This window comes from Parus major, chromosome 2, assembly GCF_001522545.3.
Source record: "Parus major isolate Abel chromosome 2, Parus_major1.1, whole genome shotgun sequence".
Taxonomy (NCBI): domain Eukaryota; kingdom Metazoa; phylum Chordata; class Aves; order Passeriformes; family Paridae; genus Parus; species Parus major.
The window spans coordinates 54,258,110-54,285,544 of record NC_031769.1 but is presented as its reverse complement, the minus strand read 5'-3'; the positions used below and the strand labels follow the sequence as shown (position 1 = coordinate 54,285,544).

Genomic DNA, 27,435 nt, shown 5'->3' with positions numbered 1-27,435 from the left:
TGCTTAGTTCAGATTTAGGTCTTTTTATAGACAGACTGGCTGATTCAACCTTCTTGTATAATTTTATTGATTTGGAATAATAATTATGATTTATAATTGTGCATGCAGGTTGGTCAGGACAAAGGAAGCTGTTCTTTCCATAGAAACCACAGCCCGTGCGTTGTTCCTCAAGAGAATGAAAATATTTTCCACACAATATTTGCTTTTTTCACGAAGTCTGGCAGAAAAGTATTGGTAAGAAATGATACCACTTATGGCACCATTTGAACATATAGCATATTTTACAAAACATTTTGCATGGTTTAGTATGAAGACCTGAAACAGAGTTCATTGTGGAACATATATAACAAAACTGATGGTGTGCAGGGGGGACATTTAGTGATTGTAATTGGTTTTTTAGAAGTAAGTAGGAAATTTCAGGAAGTACAGTAGAAAGAGATTCAGCTGACATGGCAGCACACACCTATCTAAAAGTCTTGAGACTTGCTATTTCAGTGCAGGAGTGCTGTATTGTAGCAATTTACTATATAACTTAGTTTTCTGGTATATTTGTTGACACACAATTTATCATTGAATTTTTACCTCCTTTGCCTAACAACTTTTTCCATATTTCCTGTAGGACTGTGAGAGACCAGACAGATCTTGTTTAATTGTACACTGCAACTTAAGCTCACTACCTAAAGCAGAGTCCTGTGATATAAATATCTACATGCTGCTGAATACTGAGATACTCAAGAAGGTATGTGATCTCCTTGTAGGTTGTCTTAAATGCAATTTAAGTATGCTTATGTGAACCAATGAACTCAAAACTTGCATTTCTTCCTCTCTTTACTAGTGTGTGAAGAATAATCATGATGTCAAATAAAACGGATCTATTTATTAAGTGTATAGACGTGTTAATCCTAGTTCTTACCCATTACTAATTAAGATGGAAATAAATTTGGTTCAGAAATCTATACATTGAAAAATGGCAAATGAGACCCCTAATAAGAGTGTGTATGGTGTTAAGGATAGAGGTTTCTGAAAATCAAATTGATTTCTGAGAGTTTTCATTCTAAACAATGTGAATATAAACTGCGATCAGCTATGTATTATCTTTCTGTGTAAACAGAGACATGGCAGTATTTTGTCATTTTTACTTCAAATTAGTATTTGAAGATGCGTCATGCACCACACTAATGCTGAGCATTTATGACAAGAAACAAGTGGTTGTAAGTTAATTTCTGTCTTCTCTGAAGCCACTGAATGAGACAGCAAATCTTTTAAATTTTTTGTGATTTACTGCATTTTGACTTATTTTCCTTTACTTACAAAAATGCAGATTCTAACTCTGGTAAGATGTTGTAAGGTTATGAGGGAAAAAGATAATTGGAGGAGAAAGCTGATAACATAAGCCTATGAAAGTAAACCTGTCTTTGATAGTTCTTAGATTAAAAGCTAGTCAGAGAGAGCCCTTATTAGAAAACAGTTGCTAAAGTAATTAATAGCCCTGAGCTTTTCCAATTGAAACCAGTAAGTTAATGCTTGTTCATATTCGAAAACAGGAAGTACAGGCAAGGCCAGAAGATCCAGGTATTTATTACATGCTTATAGAAATGCTGAAATATGTAAACAAGTAACTGAGTGCACGTAAAATATGCTTCTTGGAAATTCAGACTTGTGAATAGCCAGGATTCATCCCATCTGCTGGGTCCCTTCTAAGATTACTTTAAGCAACTCTCCTTTAAAAGACATGCATTTACACATGTTTGAGTATTGCCAGTGCGTGCCATTACATACCCTTCCCAAGGCAAACCACATACAAGTTACTTAACTGTAAGTCAAAATGGTATCTTATTGAAATGTGCCTGTTAAAATGCAACAGGCATTTTATTGGAGAAATATATATTAATGAGAGGAATTGTACAGTGAATAGATATGCATGCATGCACAGGTTCAAATAAGAATTTCTCCCCTGGGATATATTGCAGTTCATATATTTTATAGTCGTTTCTATTTTTGTAGCTTATTACAATATTGATATATTGTAGTTTATAATATACAGTTTCTGTATATTATTTTTCTGTTCACTTGAAAAACAAATGGGAACATTTTCCATGGTTAATACTGAGCCCACCTGTGTCACTGGAAATGTTCTGTCTTGCTTTCATGATAAATGTGAGAAACATTAACAAATCAAATACAAAATATATGTTTAAAGTCTAACATACCTGATTTTGTTATCATCTGAAGTAATGTGCCCAGGTATATCTGTCTGTTATGAGCCTAAAGTATATTTTTATAAAACTGAGTTGTAACCAGGCTGGTACTTAACTGCCAGCCTAGCCTTCACTAAGCGTTGTCTGGGTGTATTTATTACACTGGCAAATGTTTGATGGTTTCTTGAGCTTTTTTGGTAGGGGGATTTGTGGTTTTGTTGTTGTTGTTAAGTCCAGTTCTTCCGCTTTTTACTTCTCAGGACAGTTCATCAGTCATCCAGTTTGTCACAAGGGCAAGGCTGCAGGTGGACCATGACCTCAGAGTTGTGGAGGTGCCCAATGGGAGTCCAGAAGAAAAACTAGTGAGTACACAAACCTGAAGAGAAATGTTTCCTTTTCCCAGTGAGCTGGAAATCATTGAGAGCTCTATACAAACTGAAATTTGTGCCTGGGCTAGCCCACAAGAGTGCCCAGACTTTGTCTGACTAGACTAACACTACTGTGAGCTGTGATTTTGTGGTTTGGCTCTCTGTGATAACCATGTCAACCAAGTGAATGATGCTATGTCGAACCAGAGTGATCTGTGTTGTACTAGCTAAAATACCCTTGAGCTATTAATGCAAAAATTAGGTTTAGCTTCCTGGTTTAAGGTTAACATTTGCTTTAATCTAATTTAAATTTCCCTTGAAAACCTAGAAGAGACTTGAAACTTCAGCAATGTCTTTTCACATGTGCCAGAATGAAATATTTAGAAGTGTTAATGATATTTTGGGAGCTGTGAAAATGCAAAAGGGTGTCTAAACTTTCAGAAATTCATTTAACTTTTTTTTCTTGTGCTGAGCTGGTAAAAATCAAGTACGAGCTGATACCACATTTTGTGTTGATCTCCCTCTTACTCCTGAGTCCTCTGCTCCTGCTATATCTCCTACCTTTTTGGTGTCATCGGTCTTCCTGCATTTTATTATCCAAGTCTGGCAGTTCACTGATCCCACTGTGTCTCAGTGTCCATTCACCTGGCTGGCACCACACAGTTCACAGCCTCTTTTCACAGGCCCCTACAAAGGGCTTAATCTGCATTTAAATCACCATCTCAATCTGCAGCTTGCAAACCCAGCTACTTGCACCAGATGTATCCTTCAACAATCATGTCTGTAACTTTAGTCTTGAATTTCTATTTCATTAGACATGTCAGAAAAAGGAATTATTTTATATGATGGGAATTTCTTTTTTCCCTTCTGTTTTATTTTCTTTGTCAGGTTTCTCTACCATTCTATACAATAGTCTTGGAAGTTAAAATGAAAAACATAGTTAGCCATTGCCGGGATTGTGCCTTATAAGTGGCCTGCAGTCCTAAGTGTTAATACATTGCTTGGCCTCTCCTGCAGCTTGCAAAGAACACATCTTGCAATTGTATGGCAAAATTTCATTAATGACTGAAGTAACACCTGACCGTGATACCCATGTCCCAACTGAAATGGAAGAAGCCGGTATCTCTATGACAAATATTTTCAACTGTAAAAGGTTTTAGAATATCTAAAAATGAGAGGCACACTGTAAAATGTGGTAAATTGCTATTTTTTGATGTTCAAAATTTAGAATTTTTTTCCAGGAATGCAAGCTCTGCAGTATTTCATTGTTATCTTATGCTTAGAGAAAAAAGAAAACAAAATTAAGCAAAAAAAAGAAATAGTCCTTTTCCTATTCTCAGAAAGCATTTTGTCAAGCCTAGAGTTGCATTATGAAAGGCACTGTGTGTGTTGGGAAGCTATCTTAATCTTCAAACAAGAGCTTGCTTCCAGTTCCTGGGAAGCCCTACCTGTAAAAGAGAATCCTTGACATGTAGCCATGTAATATTAATCTGTAGTTTCAAGTCTTTTCTCATATGAGTGCCATTCCCTCTCTGCTTTATGGTATTTCCATTTGCCAGCTTCAGCATTGCTGTATGTTTTGCACAGGGTCATGTTCAGGCAAAAATATAAGATATGGCTTGGCTCAAGGTATTGATTTTTCTGTGTTCTCTTCTTGTGGAATGCAGAAGGGAAGAGTAGTTAATGTAAGCCACAATTATTTAGCTGGAAATGGAGACCTGAGAAAGAAAATGTCTCCTCTCTTCCTCTTTAAAGCTCATCCTGTACTCTTCATTGACCAGAGACTGCTGTACTGTATCCATTTAGATAGCAGCTCCTTCTCTACAGCTGTGCATGGAATTCCTATGATACTGTTTATGACAGTGTTCCCTAACGTTTCTTAGACACTTTATCATGCTAGGGTTGAAACTTATTTGCTTTCTGTGGCTGAATGTGGTCTTAGTAGCACATTCAAATGGTTCTTTAGGACCAGGTACCATTATTTCAATTGCCACTTTTACATTGTAGTGTATAGTATCAGAGTGCAAACTCTCTGTAAAGAAGATAAATAGGAACAGAAGACAAATGGAAATGGAAGGCTGATATTTCTTATGATAGTATAAGAAATACCACTGGACCACCTATATAAACTAACTCTTTCAGAAACTTCAATAGACAATTTGTAAGGGAGATGCAAAAGTATATGTGACCATCACTAAGTTGGGTAGCGGGCTTTCTTTGAAATGAACCCATTTTTAAAAAATATACATTTGTGCAACTCTCAGAAATAATTTCTCTGGATTTGGATATGGTTTTAAATTATTTGTAATTATGTATTTTTTGTTATGGTTACAATAGGGTGTTTGAGCTCTAATATTACACAGATCACATGAAGAAGGTGATCAGAGTTGGGATTTGGCTCTGTGATGACAGTGGTATTAACATACATACGTATTGTCTGAAAATGGTGCCATATTTTCCGGAGGCATACTTTAATTTCTTCATCATGCAAGCTTCCATGAGGGTTTGACTCTCTTCTCAGTCTGTGAGCAAAATCAACAATAAACTCCAGGAGAACACAGTAGTCAAACACCAGATCAGAGTCCATGCTTTCTGCTCGCTGCTTGTGTGCAGGAAGAGGAGGAGTGCTCTTAAGGAGCAGAAGGACTGCCTTTGGAAGTGTGGAAGGAAGAATTAACTGAATTTTACTACAACAAAACTATCCAAATGCCTCTGAGTCTTCCTGTATTGAAAGTGAGGGAATTCAAAGGTGACTGCATGAAAAGGCAGCCCCAGATAAAATGTATGCAGTGACCTGTAAAGCTTAAGGCTGCTGTCTGGTGCTATCCACTTAGTACAGGTATGCTCCATCAAGCCTTTGAACCTTTCCTGCCTTCTGGATAGAGTTCACTGTTCTTTTATTTCCAGCTCAGTCACTCCAGGTTTAATGCATATCCCGGCTAACCCAAAGTGTTACTGTATCCCCTGTCTATCCATGCCCACAATTGTTACTGTCTCTTTTAGACCCCTGCAGCCAGAAACCAGAAAGGGGAGTTGGTGCCCAGGGCCCCTGTTTGGCTTGCCTTATTTGCAACAGTAGCAAGTGGAGAATCTGCATTTTACAATCAGAAAGTGTTTCAGAGTGATTCAGAGTTGATTCAGTGTGAATTTTGCAACACCTGTGGACAGCACTAAGCCAGAGCTGGTCTGTGCCAGCCCACCGCGCATCAGCGCTGAAAGTCTGTTCTTTCCTTCCCTCCTCTTCCTTTGAGTACGGACCCAAGGCAGCAACACCAAAACTGGCAGAGTCCAGCAGTTCCTACCTGCCACTAGAACTGCTTCCTAAGCTCCTACTTTCATGGGAGGGTTTGCTGCCATTTTCACTTTGTCTTTAGAGCCACACACTCAGCTGTGGTGGCCAGCACCTTAGGATGGGTCACTCTGCAAATTCAAGTTTCTCTATGTCTCTGTCAGGAGCCTGTAAGATTTAGGAATTTTGTATCTCACAATGGTTGATATTTTTTTTGCCTGTTGTTGTTTTGCTTGCTAGTAAACTGGTGTTTTTTCACTTATGTCTACTAAAATTCGGTTTCTCCTTATTGGTAGAAAGGGATTGGTTAAAACTAAGAGGGAGAAATCCTTGTAGAGGGTTCCTGCTAAATTGTCTTAAACCAAGACAATGCAACACAGGCAAGTGGTTGTCCTCCATTGATTTTTTTCTGCTCAGAATTTAGGTATGTTTATGTTTGCAATGATAAAACAATATATTTTGGGGAAAAACAATAGCAAAAAAAACAACTTACAAAAAGTAAGTTTATGGTTGTGAAGGATTGGAATGTGTCTTTATAAGCATATCTCTATGCAAAGAGATTTAAATGTATATTCATGAACCTAAGCTTTAGCTGTCTGCCTGCAGCATGGAGGACTCCTGACTTTGGCTTGTTCTCTATGTCTGTGGTGAAAGGAGCAGCCTGTGCTCCTGGACAGTGTTCATGATGTTAGGGCTGTTTTTTTAATGCATGTGGGAATACCTCTTCCACTCAGAAATCCACCACCAACCTCTCGTTTTTCAGAAACACTCAGCATTTTAAGGTACCAGTTTTTCCCAGCTTACCTTTCTGATACCTGGCTAGAGCTTTCTCCAGCAGCTTTGCAGCTTCCTTGCCAGCAAATTATTTGCTGCCTTATTGTTTTCATCATGTTGAGTTATTAATTTTATTGTTTTACCTTTCCATTTCCTACTATAACATTCCTTTTAGAGATTTTCTTGTCTTTACACTACAGTCTGTCAGGCAGGAACATGCACTTGGGTAAAGGAATAGAATACACACTAACAATAAAATACAGTTAATTTCCCAGGGATAACAAGCCAGTTGCAAGGAGACATCAGGTTTGTATTTTTTAGGAAAATACTGCTCTTCTTAGTATATGTAAATAAATAAATATGCAAAAGAGATGTATATGCACATATGTATAGACATAAAGGAGAATAGTGTCTTTACTGGTGAAGTCCCCCCCAAGCATAATTTGAATGGAAAAGTCAACCAGAAATGCAGTGTGGTTTGAAAAACCAGAAATAATCTAGGTGATAATACAGAAATAGAATAGCATTTTTTTATAAGCCCATGCCTTCCATGGTGCTGTGGCTCATGATGCAAATGCATAAAATTCATTTAATATACATAAGCAAAAAGAAAACAAAAGTTTTCAATCTGTATTTTAAATCAGCTTTTGCTGAGGTATGTTTCTTTTCTTTCTGAGTACCAGTGCAGTATCCTGTTACTCTTCTGCAAAGGTCTTTACAGAATATGAACTTTAATTACTTTCGAAAATTCCTACTAATTTAACTCCACTTCTTGCTTACATGCTTTTCTGAAAAAAGATGTTTTAAAACTTCTTAAAAACAAAAGTTCTGTTTCTTCATCATTTGTTAACCAATATATAGCTATGAGGATATAGTAAGTGTTTGGGTCAGGTAGCAAATGAACTGGTAGGTGCTCTTGTACATCTGGGTTTGACATTGCAAAAGTCAGTGGTTGGGTGGAAATCTCAGTTGTTTTCCAGAAGGGCAATTACACTGTATAAAGCCTGATTGAGGTGTGAGCAACATAAAACTAAATGACAACCTGCACTGCCTCCTGGGCTTCCCCACTTTCAAATCCTGCATGTACAGAGCAAAATGCAAAAGACAAATATGAAATTAAAGATCCTCATATGTCATCCAGACAGTGATGTTTTTCAGGTTTTTCCCTAGCATTTTATCAGAGTCTGAAAATAAACCAAATCCACTTTTGTGTTTTGTAACTGTTACATGTGCTTTCTGTCTGCCCCTACTCCCCTCTCTGGGGTATTTTGCCAACCCCACACCCCTTATCTTCAGCATCAGTTACTCTTGTCACTCCTGTCCTCTGTATAGGTGAGAGCTGTGGGAAATGTGCTGAGCTGGAGGCTGCCTTGTGCTGCCCAACCTGTTAGCCACCCTATAGAGGCTGTGCTGGTGGGGTGGAAAGGACAGGGAATTCAAGGTTTGCCCAGGAATGGCTTTCAGGGTAGCAGCAGGTGGCAGATGGTGTGCTTCTCTAGTACCAATTACCCCCTGCCTCCAACCTTCCCCCCAGGGATGGATTGCTCCCCTGGCATCCTGCCACTGGCTGTATTGCCTTATCTCTGATACTCCAGATATGCAATATACACTGTCTGCTCATTCTGATTTGATTTGAGTTTGGGTTTTTTGTTGTTGGTACCTTCTTCACCAAGTCTCATTGCAGTTGCAGTATATTAATGCAGGCTGATTTTGAGAGCTAGGGGCATTAACATGCACAACATCCCTGCTCTTTTCCAAACTACAAAGCTATAAATGAGTTTTTTAATGTGTGTGTGTTGATTCCAGACTGCTAGAAGAAACAAGATAGATAAGAAGCTGTTGCTCTTCCCTGTTAGCTCAAGCTGCAAAAGCTACAGCCAGGGTCTTCAGCCGGTGTGCTTCAGACCTGAAATGTGAAGCTCTTGCTATAGAGATGACATATGATTTCATCTCTGCAGCTTTTTCTGTCTCTGTCTTTTGGCAGGATGAAGTGCATATAGGTCTATTTTGCTGGAGGTTGTGATATGTTAACATTTGCTCACTGAGTAGTGAAAAGGAAACACCAGAGTCTGCTTGAAAGGTCTCTTCAATAGAGCTGGCAATACTTAAAATATAAGGCGTTCAGGTTTTTTAGAGTCAGAAAGAAAAGTAAAATTAATGTCTTGTTATCTAAGAAATAGCCATAAGACCTGTATCTGTAAGATGGATGCTAACCTTACCACCAGTGAAAACTGGACTGCCACATCAAATCATCTTTCCAAGCTGCTTAGAAATACAAGAAATACAATATTGTTCAACTTGTTCATCAGTGACTTGCGGGAAGGGGCAGCAAGTTCACTGACAACACAAAGCTGGGAGTAGTGGCTGATACCTCAGAGGGCTGTGAAGCTCTTTAAAAATACCTCAAGAGTTTGGAGAGATGGGCAGAAAAGAAAGGTCTGAAGTTCTACAAAGGCAATTGCAGAGTCCTGTGCCTGGGGAGGAATAACCCCCTGCACCAGTTCAGGCTGGAGGCCAAACTGGTTGAAAGCAGCTCTGTGGAGAAGGACCTGTGGGTCCTGGTGGACAACAAGCTGTCCATGAGCCAGCAGTGAGCCCCTGTGGCCAAGAAGGCCAATGGTCTCCTTGGATGCATTAGTAAGAACATTGCCAGCAGGTGGAGGGAGGTGATCCTGACCCTCTACTCAGCCCTGGTGAGGCACATCTGGAGTGCTGTGTGCAGTTCTGGGCTCCTCAGTAAAACAGGGACATGGAGCTCCTGGATCAGGTCCAGTGGTGGGCTACAGAGTTGATTATGGGAATGGAACATCTTTGCGACGAGAAAAGGCCAAGAGAGTTGGGTCTGTTCAGTCTCAGAAGGAGATGACTGAGGGGGGGCCTCATCAATGTATATAAATATGTGAAGGAAGGATGCCAGGAGGATAGAACCAGACTCTTCTCGATGCTGCCAAGCAATAGTGGAAGAGGCAACAGGAAGAGACTGATGCACAGGAAGTTCCTACTGAATATGAGGAAGAAATTCTTTACCATGCAGGTGACCAAGCAGTGGAACTGATTGAGCAGGGAGGTTGTGGAGTCTCCCTCACTGGAGATATTCCAGAACCATCTGGCTGCAATTCTGTGCAATGTGTTCTAGAATGACCCTGGACCAGATGACTCACTGTGGTCCCTTTCAACCTTACCCATTCTGTGATTCTGTGAAATGCCTGATAAGATCTAATCAAAAGAAAAAACCAGTGTGTATAAATCAGCTACATTCACATTATTCCTCCAGAAAAGCTGCTGTCTTATTCAGCATTAAATTAACCTGTGAAACTGAGATGAAGGTTGTCTGAGTACCTCTTTATTGGAACACTGGGACAAAATATAGCAACCCCCTTTCTCTCATCTGTGCCTGTAATTTTCGTGGCTGTTTGCTAAGGCTACATGTACTTATGGAAACAGAGAAATGTTTGTTAGTGGGATCTTGAGAAGCTGTCCTTGTCCCATCTCCCACTCAAAGAAAAGCTGTTGCCTGCACTCACTCAGGATCCCTGTGGCTTTCTCTGAGGCTTGGAAATCTGCATGGTTGGAGAACCCAGGGCACCTCTGGCCCCTGTACCAGTGCTGCCATCTTCTTCCTTTTGCATCCTTTTCTTGAATACCCACCTTCAAGATTCATAGAAGTTGCATAGTATCGCATTACCTTTTCTGGCTCATAAATGAAGCTGTTTGAACAGGGTTAGCAGTGAATGAATGTATTTTAGGGGTCTTTCATTGACCTTTTACCTTGGGATTGAATAATTCTATGTGACTATAACTCCTGGATTTTCACCTACTTTTAACAGTTATTTTTAAAAAAAATCTGATTTAACAGTTCATATCTACAAAATGGTTTTGCCATTTCTAAGCAAAGATACAGAAAGTGGTTCCTGAAGGAGGGAGAAAAACTAGCTACTTTGTCTTGCAAAACAGAGCCAGACAAAGCAAATGAATTGCCTTTAAAAAATGCCCTGCCGCCTCTGCATTTGCTGGATATTAAATTGCAGAATTTAACATAGAAATAGCCCTCACTGAGGAGAGATGTTCTTGAGTTTTCCACTGAGGAACTAGTTTTGATTGAAATAAGAGACTGAAAATTCACATAGTATATAAGATGATGTAATTTGCTCCTATTGTCTTCTTGAGACAGATGGTGGGAAGGCTCTTTGTTGTCTGTATTTCCCTGTCATACATGCTACAGAAAAAGAGAGAACAGCTCCCAGCATTTCCAGAAGGATCCCATGACTGCATGTGTCCTTGCCTCTCACACAACGTGTCTTGTAAAGCACAGCAGGGGTGATTTGTATTTAATAGTGACATATGAGTTGTCCAGTTTTTTCGGGGGGAAAAAGTAGTTAACAAGCAGGCTTGGTTTAAAAGATAAGTATCTGCCAAGGTGGAAATCTTCCTGGAATGCAAAGATGACCTCTCCCTCCAAGTTATTGTGACTGCAAAAATTTCAGGGCTTCCAGGCAAGAGTATGGGGAAAGGAATAACAGTTCTATACTAGAATATATATTTGTAACAAGACAGAAGAAACAACAATGATAACAGACTTTTCCCACCCGTTAAACTATTTCTCCTTTGGTGTAGTTACAACCATAACAGGGGGCAATGATAACTCAGGTGAAGCAGAGAAGGTGCCATACTCCCCTCGTGGCTTCAGGGGGCACTTTGATGCAGGAGTGGGACCTCCCTGGTGGTGATACTAGCAGCTCAGGTGAGAGAGGAGAAAAGGAAAAGGAAAAGGAAAAGGAAAAGGAAAAGGAAAAGGAAAAGGAAAAGGAAAAGGAAAAGGAAAAGGAAAAGGAAAAGGAAAAGGAANAGGAAAAGGAAAAGGAAAAGGAAAAGGAAAAGGACTTCTCCCAGTCACCCACATGACTGGTGATTGGTCTTTGGCACTGCTAATTGCAGCTGGTACACACCGGGAAGGAAGGCAGGGCTTTATTGTGATGTTTCACTACCATAGAGAGAAGTCCAGCAGGGGCAGCTCCAGCTTCAGGCGTCTCACCACGCAGTGGCTTCGGGGAGGGGGTGGGAAGGAACGACTGCCCCAGGCACCTGAGCAGACTGTACTTGTCTCTCTTGCTGCTGGCAGAGTCTCAGTCAGTGGTGCAGCCAGGACTCTCTGCTGCAAGCAATGGGCTGGCAAGCAGGTGGCAGCCAGAGCTCCATGGCAATGTAGGATTCACTGTGCAGAAGTCCCAGGTGAAAAAAACCCACATGACTGTTTCTGCTCCCAGCTGGGGCACAGCAACTCCCACGCAGCTAAGAAACTCCAAACCCCTGTTCCTCTCCCTTCCCAAAACTATTTCAACAGTATATCAGAGTGCTTGGCTACTCCTTTTATTTCTTAATCGCTGTCTATTTACCTAGAAAGCCATCCCCAGTATCTCCCTGACAACAAATGGGAAGAAATTCACTTGAGAAAGCCTTACCCACAGAAGCTCATCATGAATATTTCATGTGTAGCATCAGGAGGTTTGGCATGACCAGAATATGATGAGTAAGACAAGCCATACAAGATGTCATGCCAATCTCTGCCAATCTAAGGGGTGGATTTTTTCATGCAAAACTTTGTGTACATTTGATGGCCCAGTACCTGAACAAGCTCAGTGCTGGGGGTTGGCAGGGTAAGTGTTACGCTGGAGCAGGGGCTGATATTCTTTGGGTCTAACACATAACTACTACAAATCCACTTGAAAGCTTTATATCCTTTGGGAAAAATTGATGGAAAGCACTAAATTCCAACTGCATTCTCTCTTTGTTTGACAGATGAAATATGATCAGTGAGGCCACTGTACAATGTGTTTAATAAGATAAGTACAAGAGAAAACAATACAACTTCCAATTCTAAAACGATATTTTTCTAATTGCTTTGTAGGTGGTCTTTGAGGCTTTGCACAATCTGGAGCCTCGTGGGTATGTTGTCGGATGGATCATTGCCATCAGTTTGTTGGTGGGAATTCTCATCTTCCTATTGCTGGCTGTGCTCTTATGGAAGGTAAGGTAACAGATGCAACAAAAACCCAAAGTTAATCCCAGGAAAAAAAAACCTTTAAATTTATCTTTGTATTTAAAATCCATTTTCTTTAGGAACTGTATAATTGTCTACTCCATTACAGAAGTCATTAGTCAGCAAAACCAATTTAGTGTACAAGCTTTTGTGAAGACATGGGGGCACCAATGATGTAGAGAAGTGAAAAAGTGGGCGTTTTTAGAGCCTGGTTATTGAAAGCTGAAACCTCTGATGACCATATCAGGACAATGGAAGGTCTCTCTTAGAAATCTACTGTTACAGTACACCTAGATACTTAGCATTTCTATGTTTTTATGATGACTGAGGTTCACTGCTTTCAATGGTATTTCCTGAAAATCAGGTCAACTTTGCTTGACCAGCAAGGAGACTGGGTGCAGGTCTAGCAAAAGGTAGTTGGTAGCTACTTTCCAAAAGATGAATACCCCTGGGAGAAGAGTATCCAGCACCAAATTTTTCAGATTCCTCAGGCAGAGTTCCAGATCAGTAAAATGCCTTACCAGAGCAAGAAGCATCTGGACCTGTTAAAAGGCAGCCTTCACACCATCTCTGATAAGATGCAATTCTTCTACCCAAGCACAGTTACAGAGTAAAACTGGGCTGATGCTAACACTTGCCAGCAGCCATCTGGTGTGGTAAATATAAAGGGTAAGGAACTTCAAGTGTTTTCATTTTTCAGTTCCCTGTTACCAATCCATAAATTTAAAAGACCACAGTCAAGGTCAGGGACTGTCTTTGAGAGAAGTAAATCTCAAATGCACACATGGGAACAAGTCCAGCATTATTTTCCTTCCCATGGCAGAAATCCAGGAGCCTGACTTGCAGTGTTTAGCAGCGTGTGTGCTTCATGCTCTGCTAGCTGACTTGCTGGGACAGAAGGCCACAGCCCCAAAGTGCTGGACATACTGCTGCAAGTCATGAAGCTATAAAATGGATTTAGAAGCCTAAAACTGGCCATGCAATTCTTATTTTAAATTACAGAGATGTGTATATAGTTGGGTTATAGATTATACACTACATCATATAATATATAAATTTTATATGGGTTATAGACTTAAAGTATTTTTATAATCAGTTTTGAAGATTTTTAAGTACTTATTGGCTAGGTTCATTTGGAAAACAATGTCTGACCACAATCTAGAATATCTCATAACTTCTGTTTCTTTGGCATTTGGGAAATAATTTTGCTTTCTATGTCAGTAATAGTAAAAGGAAAAAAAAAAAGCTTGTGCATTTAAGATGGAAGAATATCCATGAGAATGAAAAAATGTGAGACTGGAAGAGGCCCAGGGTTTATGTCTCAATGACACACAGTTTTGATAAAGGATATATTGCTGCTGATACCTATATGACTGATTTTGTATTACTCATTTCCTGTCATAAAAGGGCATGAGATGAACTGTTTGAAAATGTGCAAAGTAAGAGAAATATTACCCTGTGAATCTTCAGTTAAAACTTGCAAAAATTCAATTCTTGGTCTCCACTAGAGTTAATACAGGCCTTTGCTTCCTGGCCTGTATTAACATAAAATATCATAAAATATCATAATCTTGATATTTTGAGCTCTTTTAAATTTTATAGGGATGACTCAGTATGTGTGAAGAAACTGCCATTTTGTTGCATGAAAGCTTTGAGAGAAATTCCCAGTAACAGGGGCAAATAGCTATAACTAGGGTTACACAGCTGGTTTTGCATGCATATCTGCTGAAGCAAAGGAAGTTGAAGTGCCTTGTCCAGAGTCAGAGATGACAGTCTGGCTTTGCCAGACATGCTCCAGTGCTTCATCCACAGATTTGCATGATTACTAAAGGATCCAATAATTTAAGGTTTTATTTTTGAGAAAAGTTATTAAAACTCTGTAGCTGCTAGTATAGGCCAATATTTTAATTTATCTTCTTTTGATACATAAATATATATAAGTAATACTTTGCAATCACTAGTTACTGTATTTATTAAAATTATGATATTAAATTTGAGATAAAACTGACATGGGAAAGTTGCAGTCCTACAGAGGAATCTTAATTATATGATTGTACATATTTTTATACAAAATTGCCCAAGTAGATCCTACAGTCATTCCTAAATTTTGTGTGTGAATAAGTAAAAACCCCAAAAACCCAGCTTTTTATTAGAATTTAGTTTTTAAATGTGGACTGAAAGAACAGATTTTAATTAGATAGAGATTTGGATATCTTAGAACTGCCAGCAAGCAAAAGAATTTACCCGAGTTTCAGGACTGGATTATAAAATAAATTATATTTTTATTAAGAAATTACTTAGAGCTAAACTGTGGTGCTGGAAGGCAGCTGTTTACACACACAAAAAAAAAGCAGGAGCTGGAGAAAACTCATTGTAACAGAACTGAGCACTGGCAGCAGTGCAGAGTGTTCTGGCAGTGCCCATGTCTCAGCCCTATGTGGAAAGCACACTCTGTAGTTGTCTGCACAACTGCACCACAAGTGACACTACACAAGGGACAAACCCTTAAACATGCTGATGTTTTGCAAATGGAGTAAACAGTTCCTTAAAGTTGCAGAGGAATACTAGAATACATGTAAATATTTCACATTGCACACTGCTAGAATTAATAGCATTAGCAGGAGCAAGATCTCAGGGACATTCCAGCACAAAATTCTATTTTAAATCAGAATAAGTTTACCATGCATCATACTAAGATGAGGGTGGTAATTATTTCATTATTTGTAGATCAAAAATTGCACAGTTCAGGGGGTTCATGTCAATGGAAGTGATGTTAAATGTTTGGTTGTTTCACTTCAAATAAAAGCTTACTTATTCATGTGCAAGATCACAGCCATGTTTATACACACATAAAAAGCCTTTTAGCATGAGCTTGATCAGTTTTTGAGTGACTTTGCTTCTCTATTTTCATATTTCATGTAGATGTTATGCTTTCTCTGGTGTAAGTCCATACAGATTCAGAGAGGGTGAGCGGCTTTTCCCTGACTTCCACAAGATGCCATGCATAAGGCAGACTGGAAAGAATTGCCCCATTTTTGCCTATTTTGTTGGACAGCCCAACTTGAGGCTTTTTCTATCTTGTTCATCTACTCTGGATAGCTTTGTGCAGGCATCTGTGGGGACATGCTCTCATACTTCCCAGTTTCTCTGCAGTGTAGCTCCCTCTCCACACTGTGCCTCACCTGTGGTCACCTATATGCAGGAGGAGCTGGAGAAGCTCTCATGCTGTTGCCCACAGCAATGCATTTTGCTTTTTAAGTGGAAACTGGCCTATACCCCCTTGGTGGCCTCCAGATGCTTGTGGAAAGTGGAGCAGGGGAGGAGGTTTCTTTTCTTCAGGCCAACTACCCACATGCTAGAGAGGCCTGTGGTTTCACAAGCACTGGCAACAATTCAGGAGGGAAAGACAGCAATGGCTGGTTTGTTTTGATGACTCCTGTCCCAAACATGATTCCCTCAGGTGTCAGGACTGCAGCAATGTGCCAGGACAAAGTCTCCTTCAGGCATAGTGTATTTATGCACATGTAGACCAGGTATATACCATGCAAATGCAAAACCGAAGCATGATATAACACAATAAATATTCTATTAATGATAGCAGAGCTTTACAATGTTTTGGATTTAAATTCCTACATTTGAACTTGCTTGAGTTGTGAATTATTTAATCCATATAATTTTAGATTAAGTGTACAGAAAAAACAAAATAAGAGGGAATGTGTAAGTGAGCATCAGGCTGGATGTTTGGGCAGCTGACTGATCCGTGGAGCCAGTTGTGGAAATGATTTTCAAAACAAAGATTTTATATTAATTTAAATTCACTGCAGCAACATTATTTTGTTTCTCTGTGGTATGTTTAGCACAGGAGATGGACTTTTATCAAAACTTACTTAGCTTGACATTAAGTATGTCTCTGAGCTGAGCCTCTCCCTGTGGTATCCAAGTTCTGACTTGTCAAAAATGAGGTTTCTAGCATTGCTTTCTGGATTCCTGGGTCAAAGAACTGATCTCTAGGTGTCCCTTATGTAATAAAAGCCTCTTTGTGGATTTTTGAGACGATTGTAGAGAGGAGGACAAGAAGAATAACACCCACATATGTTGTTTTTTGACTAGCCAGAGGGTTCCTGCTCTTCATTGTGTGCTACACAGTACATTTTTGCCTTTTGTTTTAAAATGAGAATTTGAAGACTTTTTTTTTTTTTTTTTTGGTTTTATGAGATACCTTTTGACTGCACAAGTTCTTTGAAAGAGCACTTGTGTTCCCCTACACAGAGTAGTTGCCATTGCCTCACATATTGTTTCAGCATTCAGAAGATATATGAAGCTAACCAAGGCTAAAGCTAGCTTGAAATTCATCTATATAGTAAAACCAGTAAAGTTTTCCCCTTTTTGGAAGGAGATGCTTTCTCTTACTTAGGGCCTCAAATAGTAAGTCTTTTTAAACGGGCCAAAACATACAGATCATCATGTTCCAGTGAAAGGAAAAAAAAAAAAAAGTCCTAAACTCTGCGTTTAATCTTTGCCAGTGGTTGTTCTGTATTCTGTGTTACAAGCCACAAACCATTTTCTCTCCCTTTCATTTACAGCTCAGGTGGCAGTGTCTAGCTACTGTTTCCTGAGCAGTCATCACACCAACCCCCTTTCCTGGTGGCCAGGTTTTAGAGTAGTAGCTCTGCAATGAAATAAAACTGATTTAAAAGAAAAGCACAGAACATCCCCAACACCACAGTTTCCCCCCGAGGTGCATAGGGAAATACAGTTATGGCACAAAACCTCTTTGGATTTCAGTGTAGGGGAATAGTGTGGCTATTATACATACATAAATACACACATGCATATACATATACATAATCATAAAATCAAGGTTGAGGAAGACCTCCAAGATCATTGAGTCCAACCTTTGACCAATCACCATCTTTTCAGCTAGACCAATGGCACTAAGTGCCTCATCCAGTCATTTCTTGAATATTACCAGAAATAGTGACTCTACTGCTTTCCTGGGCAGCCTAATCCAATGCTTAAACACTGTTTCAGTGAAGAAATTCTTCCTCATATCCAACCAGAACCTTCCCTGGCACAGCTAGAGGCCATTTCCTCTTGTCCTGTCACTAGTTCCCTGAAAGAAGTAGCTAACTCTCCCCTTCCTAAAGCCTACTTTCAGGTAGTAATAGACATCAGTAAGGTCTTTTCTGACCCTTCTTTTTTCCAGGCTGAACAACCCTAGCTCTGTCCACAACTTGTTAGATGATTTATTCTGTAGGCCCTTCATCAGTTTTGTTGTTCCTTCTCATGACTTGTGCCAACACCTCAGTGTCTTTCTTGAAGTGAATGGCTCAAAGCTGGACACAGTGCTCGAGGCACTGCCTCACCAGTGCTGAGTACAGGAGGACAGTCACTTCCCCTGTCCTGCTGGCCACACTACTGCTGATACAGGCCAGGATGCCATTGGACTTGTTGGCCACCTGGGCACAGCTGGCTCATGTTCAGCCAGCTGTTGACCAGGACCTCCAGTTCCTTTTCCACCAGGCATCTTTCCAGCCGCTCTGTCCCCAGCCTCTAGCAATATGTGGGGTTGTTGTGACCAATGTATACATTTATATATATGTACATATACACATACGTATACATGCATATATGTATACTTATACTTCCTATTGCTATCTCTGTTTCTCTCTATCCCCCACTCTATTCATATATATAATCTTTCCAGTAAGAGTACATTTCAATTTAGAAGAAATCCCCTGGCTGGGATATAATAGCTATCTAACTTCAGATGTTGTTTTTAGAGGTGGGGACAGAGAAATCTATTGAAACTGAGAGGCATTTCATATCTTTGGTGAAAGTTGTTGTGTCTATTCAGAGTTCACATGCTTCTTCCTTTCTGTACATATAATTCCAAGAATAAATCATTATGTACTATGGTAAAGCCAAAAATTAAGCATCATAATTGTTGTTCAGATAAACAAGGCAGTCAGATCAACTTGCTGTGAAAGCACTTACTAGGCACTACTGATGGGAATGGTGTATTTCACAGCTGTGCTTGTTTGAAAGCAAATCAGCAGAGGAATTAACTCCACACAAATATTTTGTGAGAGATTCCAAGACAGAACTACAGTTTAGTAGGGAAATTAGAATTAAGGCAGTACAGAAACACTGGCTTAAATTGGCACAGTCAGAATATGACCTGATAACCTGTTGGTCAGGGTGGTGGTAGCGGTCCAGTTAAATGGTGATTGCAGTACCACTGGAGTGATGGATGTGGTTTTGTCGAAGTGATGATCCTGAAGAAAAGGTCTGGTCCTTCTTTAGAGGTCCAGTGGTGGTTATCCAAAGCTCCTGTCATCCGGGAATCCAGTGGTGGTCCTTTTGTGGCACCCCAAGCCTCAGATTATATCCAGGAACGCTTGGTTCTTCCCCCAGGGAAGAGCATCTCACAATGGGACAATGTGAGTTACGCTGAGAGACCTTGATTAGCAGAGGGGCCCATTAGCAGAGATGGTCCACCCCAGGGTGGCTTCTGCTTCCTGGGGGGAGTTATCAGGGCTGAGTTGTGGAAGTAAAGAACCAGTGCTCCACTCATTTTAACAGCTTATATAAATGCTGTTATAGTAGAATATAGTACTTTTGGTTACATCATACATTGCGACCTAAGAGAACTGATCACAAAGGTCTTGCCTACAGAGATGTAGACGGATGCACCAGTTGCCTCAGAACTTAAGTCTGTATTTTTTCTAATTTCTTTCTTATTTTTTTTCTTTATCATCTCTCCTTTATTTAAATACATATCAACAGGAACTTCTAAGTTCCTGCCCACATTTTTCCTCTAATTTTTCAGATTGTCTCATTCACGAAAATATGATCCCTGTGTGTAGCATAGCCTAATAGCCCATATCTGTCTTGTCTGTCTATAAAAACTGTAATAACTGACTTTGGGTTCTCTGAAATTCCTATTTCTCTAGTCCTCAAAGCATTTCATTCTCTACAGTTTTGTGATAAACTTTTCAATTTTATCGCATTTGTTACCCATTTAGCTAGTTTCTTTAAGGAAGTTGTTACTTGTTATCTCACATGTAGGCTTCTTAGGGTACTACTTCTTTGATACAGACTCTCGGTTCAGTAGACCTAGAATAAGTTTTTTTCAATATTTTCAATATATCCTGTTGCAAATATTGAAAATGCAGTCAGGTGATAATTAACCTCTGTGATTTAAGACCAAGCCTGTATTACCTCCCAAACATGGATAGATCTTTATTTTATATAATATCTAGGAAACCTTGAGGAGGAAATGGGACAATGGAAGTGGTTGGCTATCCGTACAAATAATGAAGCTTTCACCAGGCAGAAGTTGAGTGGATCATTTGAAGTCTGCTTATTTTCTTAAGGAACAATCAAAACTTGTTTTATTGTTTCCATTTCCTGACCCAAACCAAGCACCACAAATTTTTTGTAGACCCTTGGCTTGCTGAGACCAAAAGGGTCTGTATTCTTGCAATAGTGACTCAAACTTTGGGTTTTCTTCAGCCAATTTCTCAAGTGATTTGCTGTGCTTTTTGAATTCTGACTGGATGTAGCAGAAAGATTGAGCTTGGTCATCATTTATTTGTTCTGGTGCAAGTAAATGATTAATACTGCTGTTATAGCCAAAACACTGCCTTCACCACTGAGCATGCTGGCTGGCATTGTAGTATTTGTTCACTACCCTCAAGAGACAGATTGGCAGCATTTCAGTGGTGGTATGTGTCCAGTACTTGTAAAATGCCTTTGTTATCTTTCTTGATAAAATGAGCTATGTAAATGTGCAACAATAATGTTGTGACTGAGTGTTCTCTGTGGTCTCAGTGTCCTCCAAATGAGAACTGTGCATGCCAGAATACTTTGAGAACATCACAGCCATTGCAGCTGTGTTGCTCTTATCCTGGAACCATGCAAACAAATGTAATCCACTGGCAAGAGAGAGGTAGAGCTGTAGTTCAGAATGTGTTTCAGAAAAGACGAAAGATAGCCATCATCACGGTATGTGACTGTTATAATTTTTTTCTTGCTTCCTAACTACTTATATTAATGGGGAAAAGATTTTTAAAAATTGAAAACATTACCATTCTTCTACAATCCACATTTCATGCTGCTTCTCTTTTTATTTGATTGGGAGAGTAAACCTTGTTGGGCATGATAGAAACACTTCAGAAACTTACCCAACAGTGAATAAAATAAATGTAATAATATTGCTTGCCCGCTGATCAGCTTTGTTTTTTTCCCAATTGCAAATTAAATTTTATTTTGTAATCTCATCACTCTTCAAACATATTTATAATTCACATCTTAGAGAGATAGGCACAGGCCCATACATCAGGATGTGTTGGGTAAGTATTCATACTTTCGAAGTTTAGGAAAATATAAGATCTAGTAATTCATTCTTTGGATATGGAGAAAGTAGCAACAGAAAAAAAAAAAAAACCTCAACAAGATAATTCATTGGGATGATAATTCAACAGTTTGAAATGATTTTTGACTGAAATTTTCCATTTTTGTGCTGCTGGAAGAATGATATTCTATGTGAGTGTTGTTAGATATGATTTATCTGGATTGAAGGGATTTAAATCTGGCACGGCAGTTAAGGGCAGTTGTGTATGCTAGACTTTAAATAACCATGTTTAAATAGAGGACTTGACAATGCTGTCACATGGCAAGAAATAGCTTCATAATAATAGGTGTAATTTTGCACCTCAGACTAACACAGTTTTTGTGTTGCTTTATTGTTCAATATTGCCAGAAACATGTTTTCTGCTCAGTATATACTGTAGATGGCAGTAAGGTTATGCTACAAAAGGATACATGGGCTGGAATAATTAAATTAAAGATGTGTGTAAAAACCTATAGATGGTTTCAAGTTTTGAAGTGACAAACAATAACCGGTCCTTTCTGGAGGTGCTTCAAGAAGTATTAGAGCTGGTATAAGTAGGTGGTTTAGATTCAAAACCTAAAATCATCCATGGGTTTTACACTCATTCTTTAATTTAGTTATTTTAGCCCATCTATCCTTTTCTCATTTCCTGCATTGTCTTTAGTGGATGATGCCTCCTCTTCCCTTATAACCCTTCAGCTTTCCACAGTGGTCTCTCTTTGCCCCCTGTAAATGCATTCTCCTGTTGCTCTTCTTCTCATGAGTGCCTTCCCCAGGTAGAGGTTTACTGATCAGAGCTTTTCTTGGATGGGGATATGTGAACTCACAGGTTGCCTGAGGGGGTCACAGTTCTAGAGCTGGGTATTTCTTTGCTCTATACATATAACTGTATGTGTGCACACATGTGTCTGTATACATGGAAGGCAAAACTTGGAAGAAATTAACAATATTAGAGATTAATTTCCCATGAAACAAGTGCTAGCGACCATTGGCCTGCTGTAAACACCCATTCTACAAATGAGATCACAGCAATACTTCTGTTAAAGATGAGGATCTTTCCCTTCCTTGCTTGAAATTCAGGTCTAGTCCCAGCATTGCTTTTCTCAATGGGTTTTCCTAGTTCTCTGAATGGCTTTGCATTAGCCATGGAAAAGGGACCTGTTTTCACTTCAGCCCCAGTTATAAAGGAGCCTGTATATATTCAACTTTATGTTGTGTCAGCTCTCCTGCTTAGGGTCCAGTTGTCTTCCTCCTTGTTACCCATCACTGTATGTTAAATTCACCCATTCTCTCCAGCTTGCCACAGAAACTTTCCAGCCTTCCCCATGTTGCTGAATACTGCTGTCCTCAAATGAAATGAGTAAATTTTAAGGAGATGGATATTTGGGTTGTGGGGTCTTTTGAGAGACAATAACTATGTGTCGATTTCTTCATGGTGATTACAAAAAAATATTTCTGGTGATGGTAGGGGTTTTATTACATTAAAGGTAAATATATGTCAGTAAAGAACAGTGTCACATAGCAAACAACATCCTTGTCTCTCAAGGATGGGAACTGTGTCTAATCCCTCACCACTATTTCTGAAAACATTAAAAAAATCCTTAAGGTTCAGTTTCTCTTTTTGCCTGCACTTAACACCTCTACATAATTTTAGAGTATCATTTACAGCAAATAAACATAATTCTTCATGGTGGAATCACCTCTAGATGTAGGGTTTCATGCTTAATTAAATGTATTACAATTTTCAGCTCACTTTTTATCCCTACCAGGAAATTACACAACAGCATTCTTTATCTAGAAAAAAAGTAGAAAAATACCAAAACTCTCATTACCAACTTTTAAAGACAATTCCTGAAGCAGATGTTTGGAAACAGACATTTTTTTTAATTAAAATAACAGTTGGAAATACTTGGGGTTTGTTTGTTTGGCCCTCAAGGAAATTAAAAAGCCTTTCTATAATTCTAACTTTGAGAGGAAGTTCTATTGTACCAAGGATGTGGTTGCATGAAAGATGAAAACCTTAAGGATTTAAAACCTGTTTTTAAAACTAGAAATTGAACTTCTCCTGCCAGTTTTCTTTTCTAATGCACAGAACATGTAGGTTCTGTTACAAAAACTGATAATACAAAAAAAGCCACCCACGTTTTCATAACATCTGCTCCCTGAGCATATGTAAGTAGTAGCAGCAGATTCCTGTGAATAAATAAGTACCCATGATTAATCCAGCTGGAGCAGAACAGAGAAGTAGTAGGCTCTTACACTTTTTTGGTATTATCCATATAATAATTCACTTCCATTTTAGAGTGAAAATCTAAAGAAACTTCTGCTATTCATTTGCAGTCTCTACTGAGCTGAATTCTGTTGGCATCACTGGTGAATTTTCACTGTGATTTTACAATGGGGCAATCTTGAGGATGTCTTCTCAAAATAAATTCTTTGCACTGGTATAGCTTGTGGGTCCAAGTACAAAATTTACTAGTAATGATATTTTTCTGCTAAAGAAATAATTTGATTTCACTTCTTGAGTAAGTTTGAAGAACTGGGAACTAGAGAAACTTGTCTCCAATGTGCATTTATAAAGTAATTGCAGGTGTTGTGGTTTAGGAATGATATTATATAATTTAATGCTTCCACTAAAACCTGGAGCCTTTTGCTCCTCCCCACCCCTACCTGCTCCCCTGTGGTGGGCTGTAGAGTAGAAGTACAAAAGGTAAAGATCACAGGCTGAGATAAGTTACTGGAAACAGAAATTAGGTAAGAAAACAAACAGCAACAACACTAATAACAAAATTGTACAAAAGAAAGAGAGTAATTCACGTGCAAAAGGCTCACTGAGCCCAGTCTGGCCCAGCCACAGCCATGCTACCTCAACCGTTCCCTCCATCTCAGAACCAACAAACCCCATCAATCCCTCTGCCCCACCCACTCAAGTGGCAGGAAACCCTTCTTCCCCAAAGAGGGGATTCTCTTCCTTCTGCTCCCACCAATGATATGATAATGTCATTATTAGTATTAGTATTACTCTTAGTATTATTAGTATTATTAACATAATAATCTCTATGTTCTAGCGATGCCTGCTCTGGCTACTACAAAAATTAACCCTGTCCTAGCTGGAACTAGGATATTATCCACTCCATATTCTATACCATGAGTGTCATGCCCAGATCCTACACCTTCCAACTCTATACATAAATGTATGTATGTATGCATGTATGTGTGTGTGTGTGTGTGTGTATATATATATATATATATATATATATATATAATACATATATATGGGGGGCAGAGAGTTTATGTGTGTGTATACAAGCACTGGTATAATTTCTGTAGTCAATAGCCATCCCTCCAAGATGCCTGTTGAGTTCATTTAGTCCATGACTGTGAGTTTTATCTGTCCTAGGTGTTTTCCATGGCTGGAGGGCTGGTGTGCTGTTGGGTGGTTACAAGCTGCATCAGGAGCTCACAACTGGTGTATCAGGAGCAGTCCATGCTCATTGTCCATGATGGTTATGGCATACAGTGGCAGTGTCATTCAGCAGCCAATATTATAGAATTCAACATTACAGACTGTTCTTACCCAAAAATCAAATCCCCTTGAACTTCACATTGTGTTTCCCTGTCCCTCTGCATTACCCACCATATGCATCTAGGTGCTTGAGCAAAAACAATCCCACAGATGGCTTTGCCTTTGATTTAGAGGCAAAACCAAACTGTCTTCCCTAGCACATATTAGCCATATGCACCATGGGGACTTTATCCCCTTCTCTGGTGTGTGGAGGCTTTGATGGAACAGGGTCAACCCAATTAGGAAAGCCTCTGGTGTTAACTAACTAGGTGGCATCTGCTAGACGTAGATCCCAACGTTAGAAGGTTCCACTACCTATTGCTTTAAATGTGGTTTTTGAACAGTCCATTGTATCATTTAATTTTCCCAGAGGTTGGTGCATGAGAGAGAATGATACACCCACTGTTTACCATGCTCTCTGGCCGAGGTTTCTATGAGGTGATTTTTTAAATGAGTCCTGTTGTCTGACTCAGTTCTTTCTGGGGTGTCATGTCACCACAGGATTTGCTTTCCAAGACCCAAGACGGTGGTCTTGTCAGTGGTGTGTGGCACAGGGTACGTCTCCAGCCATCCAGTGGTTGCTTTTCCTACTGTAAGAACATAGCACTTGCCTTGGAGGGTTTGCAGGAGTGTGATGTGTAGTCAATTTGCCAGATCTCCCCATATTTATATTTTGACCACTGTCCCCCATGCTACAGGGCCTTTACTTGCTTGACCCGCAGCGCGTTTCACAGTTGTGGATAACTTGGGAGACTGTGTTCATGGTTAAGTCCATCCCTTGATCACTAGCCCATCTGTATATTGACTCTCTTCACTGATGACCTGAGTCATCATGGGCCCACTGAGCCAGAAGAAAATCACCCTTACATTGCCAGTCCAGATCCACCTAAAACACATTAACCTTGGCAGCTTTATCTACCTGGCATGGAGCTCTTCAGTAGCCTGACTCTTGGGCATGACAAGACATACATGTACGTCTACATGAGATTCAGGCAACTCATCTATCTGGGCAGTGATGCCTTGCCAGGATTCAGCAGAACAGGTGGGTTTATCTCTGTGCTGGCAGTTGTTCTTTGTCCATCAGTCTAGCCACTCCCACTCAGGCTTCCATTCATGAGTCAGTGTACAGGTAGAGTCCTCAGAGAGACCAAGCAAGGTTTTCAGCTGTCGAATTTCCTCTGTCTCCACAGCACTTGTCCCAGAAGCCTAACAATGCACTTTTGAGTCCTTGAAATACCCTCTGCTGAGTTAATCTATGCCAAGGACACACTCTGGACCAATCAGAATTGGGGTGATTTTGCCATTCATTCCCAGTCAGACTCACCTCAGGTTCCAGTACCATCAGCTCTTTGGATCCCCCCATCACCTCAGAAACAGAGACAGATTCTGCCCCTACTTGATGATCTTGATGGCATCAGGGTACATTGTGTGCCAGTGTCAACTAAAGCCTTAAACACTTGTGGGTCTGATGTGCCAGGCCATGGTCTCCACTCAATCCAATGGATCTGATTGTCCCTTTCTTCCCCATGGCTGGAGGCAGGGCCCCTGTAGTTCTGGGCATGGTAGTCATTGCTCATTTCTTGTAAACATGAGCTCCCTTCAAGAGGATCAGAAATAACCCTCAGCCTTTCCATTCTGTCTGAAAACATGTCCACTGCAAACTGGATTATCCTTGAAGAATTTCCTTTGCTGGTTGGTCTTCCTCTCAATTCATGTAGCCCTGCTGTTAGGGTATGGATGGAAAAACCACCTAACCTCTAGGTGGTTTTTCCATCCCACTTTCTCATGTCCTCTCTGTGGTCATGCAGGTAAAACTGCAGGTTATCTAATGGAGGTGTGTCCCCCTCTTTCCAGCACAGGGGTACATCTCCCAATAGCAGAGACTCCAGGCCATATTGGCAGGGGCACGGGACAGTTCCTCCCTTGGTTACTTGAGTCTTTTAAGTCTGTCTGCAGTCTTCTTCAGTCTTTTCACAGCTGAGGCACAGGCTGGTAGGGAGGAAAAAAGAACTTCATATTGTCAGAGCCAAGTAATCACCTGAAGCAGAGTTTCTCCTTCTTTCATTGACATTAATGCCAAAGGGTTGGCATACGATGTTGGCACGCTCCACAGAAACTTCTGCCACATGGATTGTGTACATTGGACCTGATCTGGATCCACAGGGGACTGCTTGTTATTTGGACCCCTGGAGATTACCTCCAGCACAGCTAATTCTTTCAGGTCCTGGATGCTTTTCTCCATGGCATTCCACTTGTCTCGCTGCACTAATAGGTCATCCAGGAGACAATACTGTTCCCTCATGCTTGACAGATGTTGCCTCCAGAGGCTGAGAGTTTCTGTCCTCTTTCCAATCCCAACTTGCCAATGCCTACATCCTGGAACAGGGATCCCAATTGCCTGGCTTCTCTGCTATCTAGTTTCATATTACTTGTTGTGATATCCCAGCATCAGAAAAGGCAGCTCACAAGGAGCTCTCCTGACTGGTGGCTGAAATGCTTTTTTGCGTATCTTGCAGCTCACCTGAGGGTAGGGATCAGGTGATTCTCTCTAGCCCTGCTTCTTCCTCCTGTTGTGAGCACCCTATTCCTCTTTGTCCCTCACTAAGTGAACTAAATTTGTCTTAAATTTCATTATAGAGGCACCTGCTAGTGGCACATGCATGTTCATCTGGTTCAGCTGCAGTTTGAGTGGCCACAGTGCCTGCTGGTGTGTTTTCATTCCCCTCCCCCTGGGGTGTTATCTAGTGCTGGGCAGGGTCCCATAAATCACAGTCTGGGCCCAGCACATTGCAGTAAATTGCTCCTG

At 40.1% G+C, this 27,435-nt stretch overlaps 1 protein-coding gene across 2 annotated transcripts in view; it reads left to right on the top strand.

Moving 5' to 3' along the window:
• Window positions 1-27,435, top strand: part of ITGA9 (integrin subunit alpha 9) — a 213,139-nt gene that overhangs the window by 181,510 nt on the left and 4,194 nt on the right. For both annotated transcript variants that reach the window (XM_015619749.3, XM_015619751.3), the window contains exons 24-27: window positions 109-234; window positions 620-739; window positions 2,459-2,560; window positions 12,535-12,654. In XM_015619749.3, the coding sequence (XP_015475235.1) occupies window positions 109-234; window positions 620-739; window positions 2,459-2,560; window positions 12,535-12,654 (468 nt within the window). The remainder of the gene's footprint in view (window positions 1-108; window positions 235-619; window positions 740-2,458; window positions 2,561-12,534; window positions 12,655-27,435) is intronic.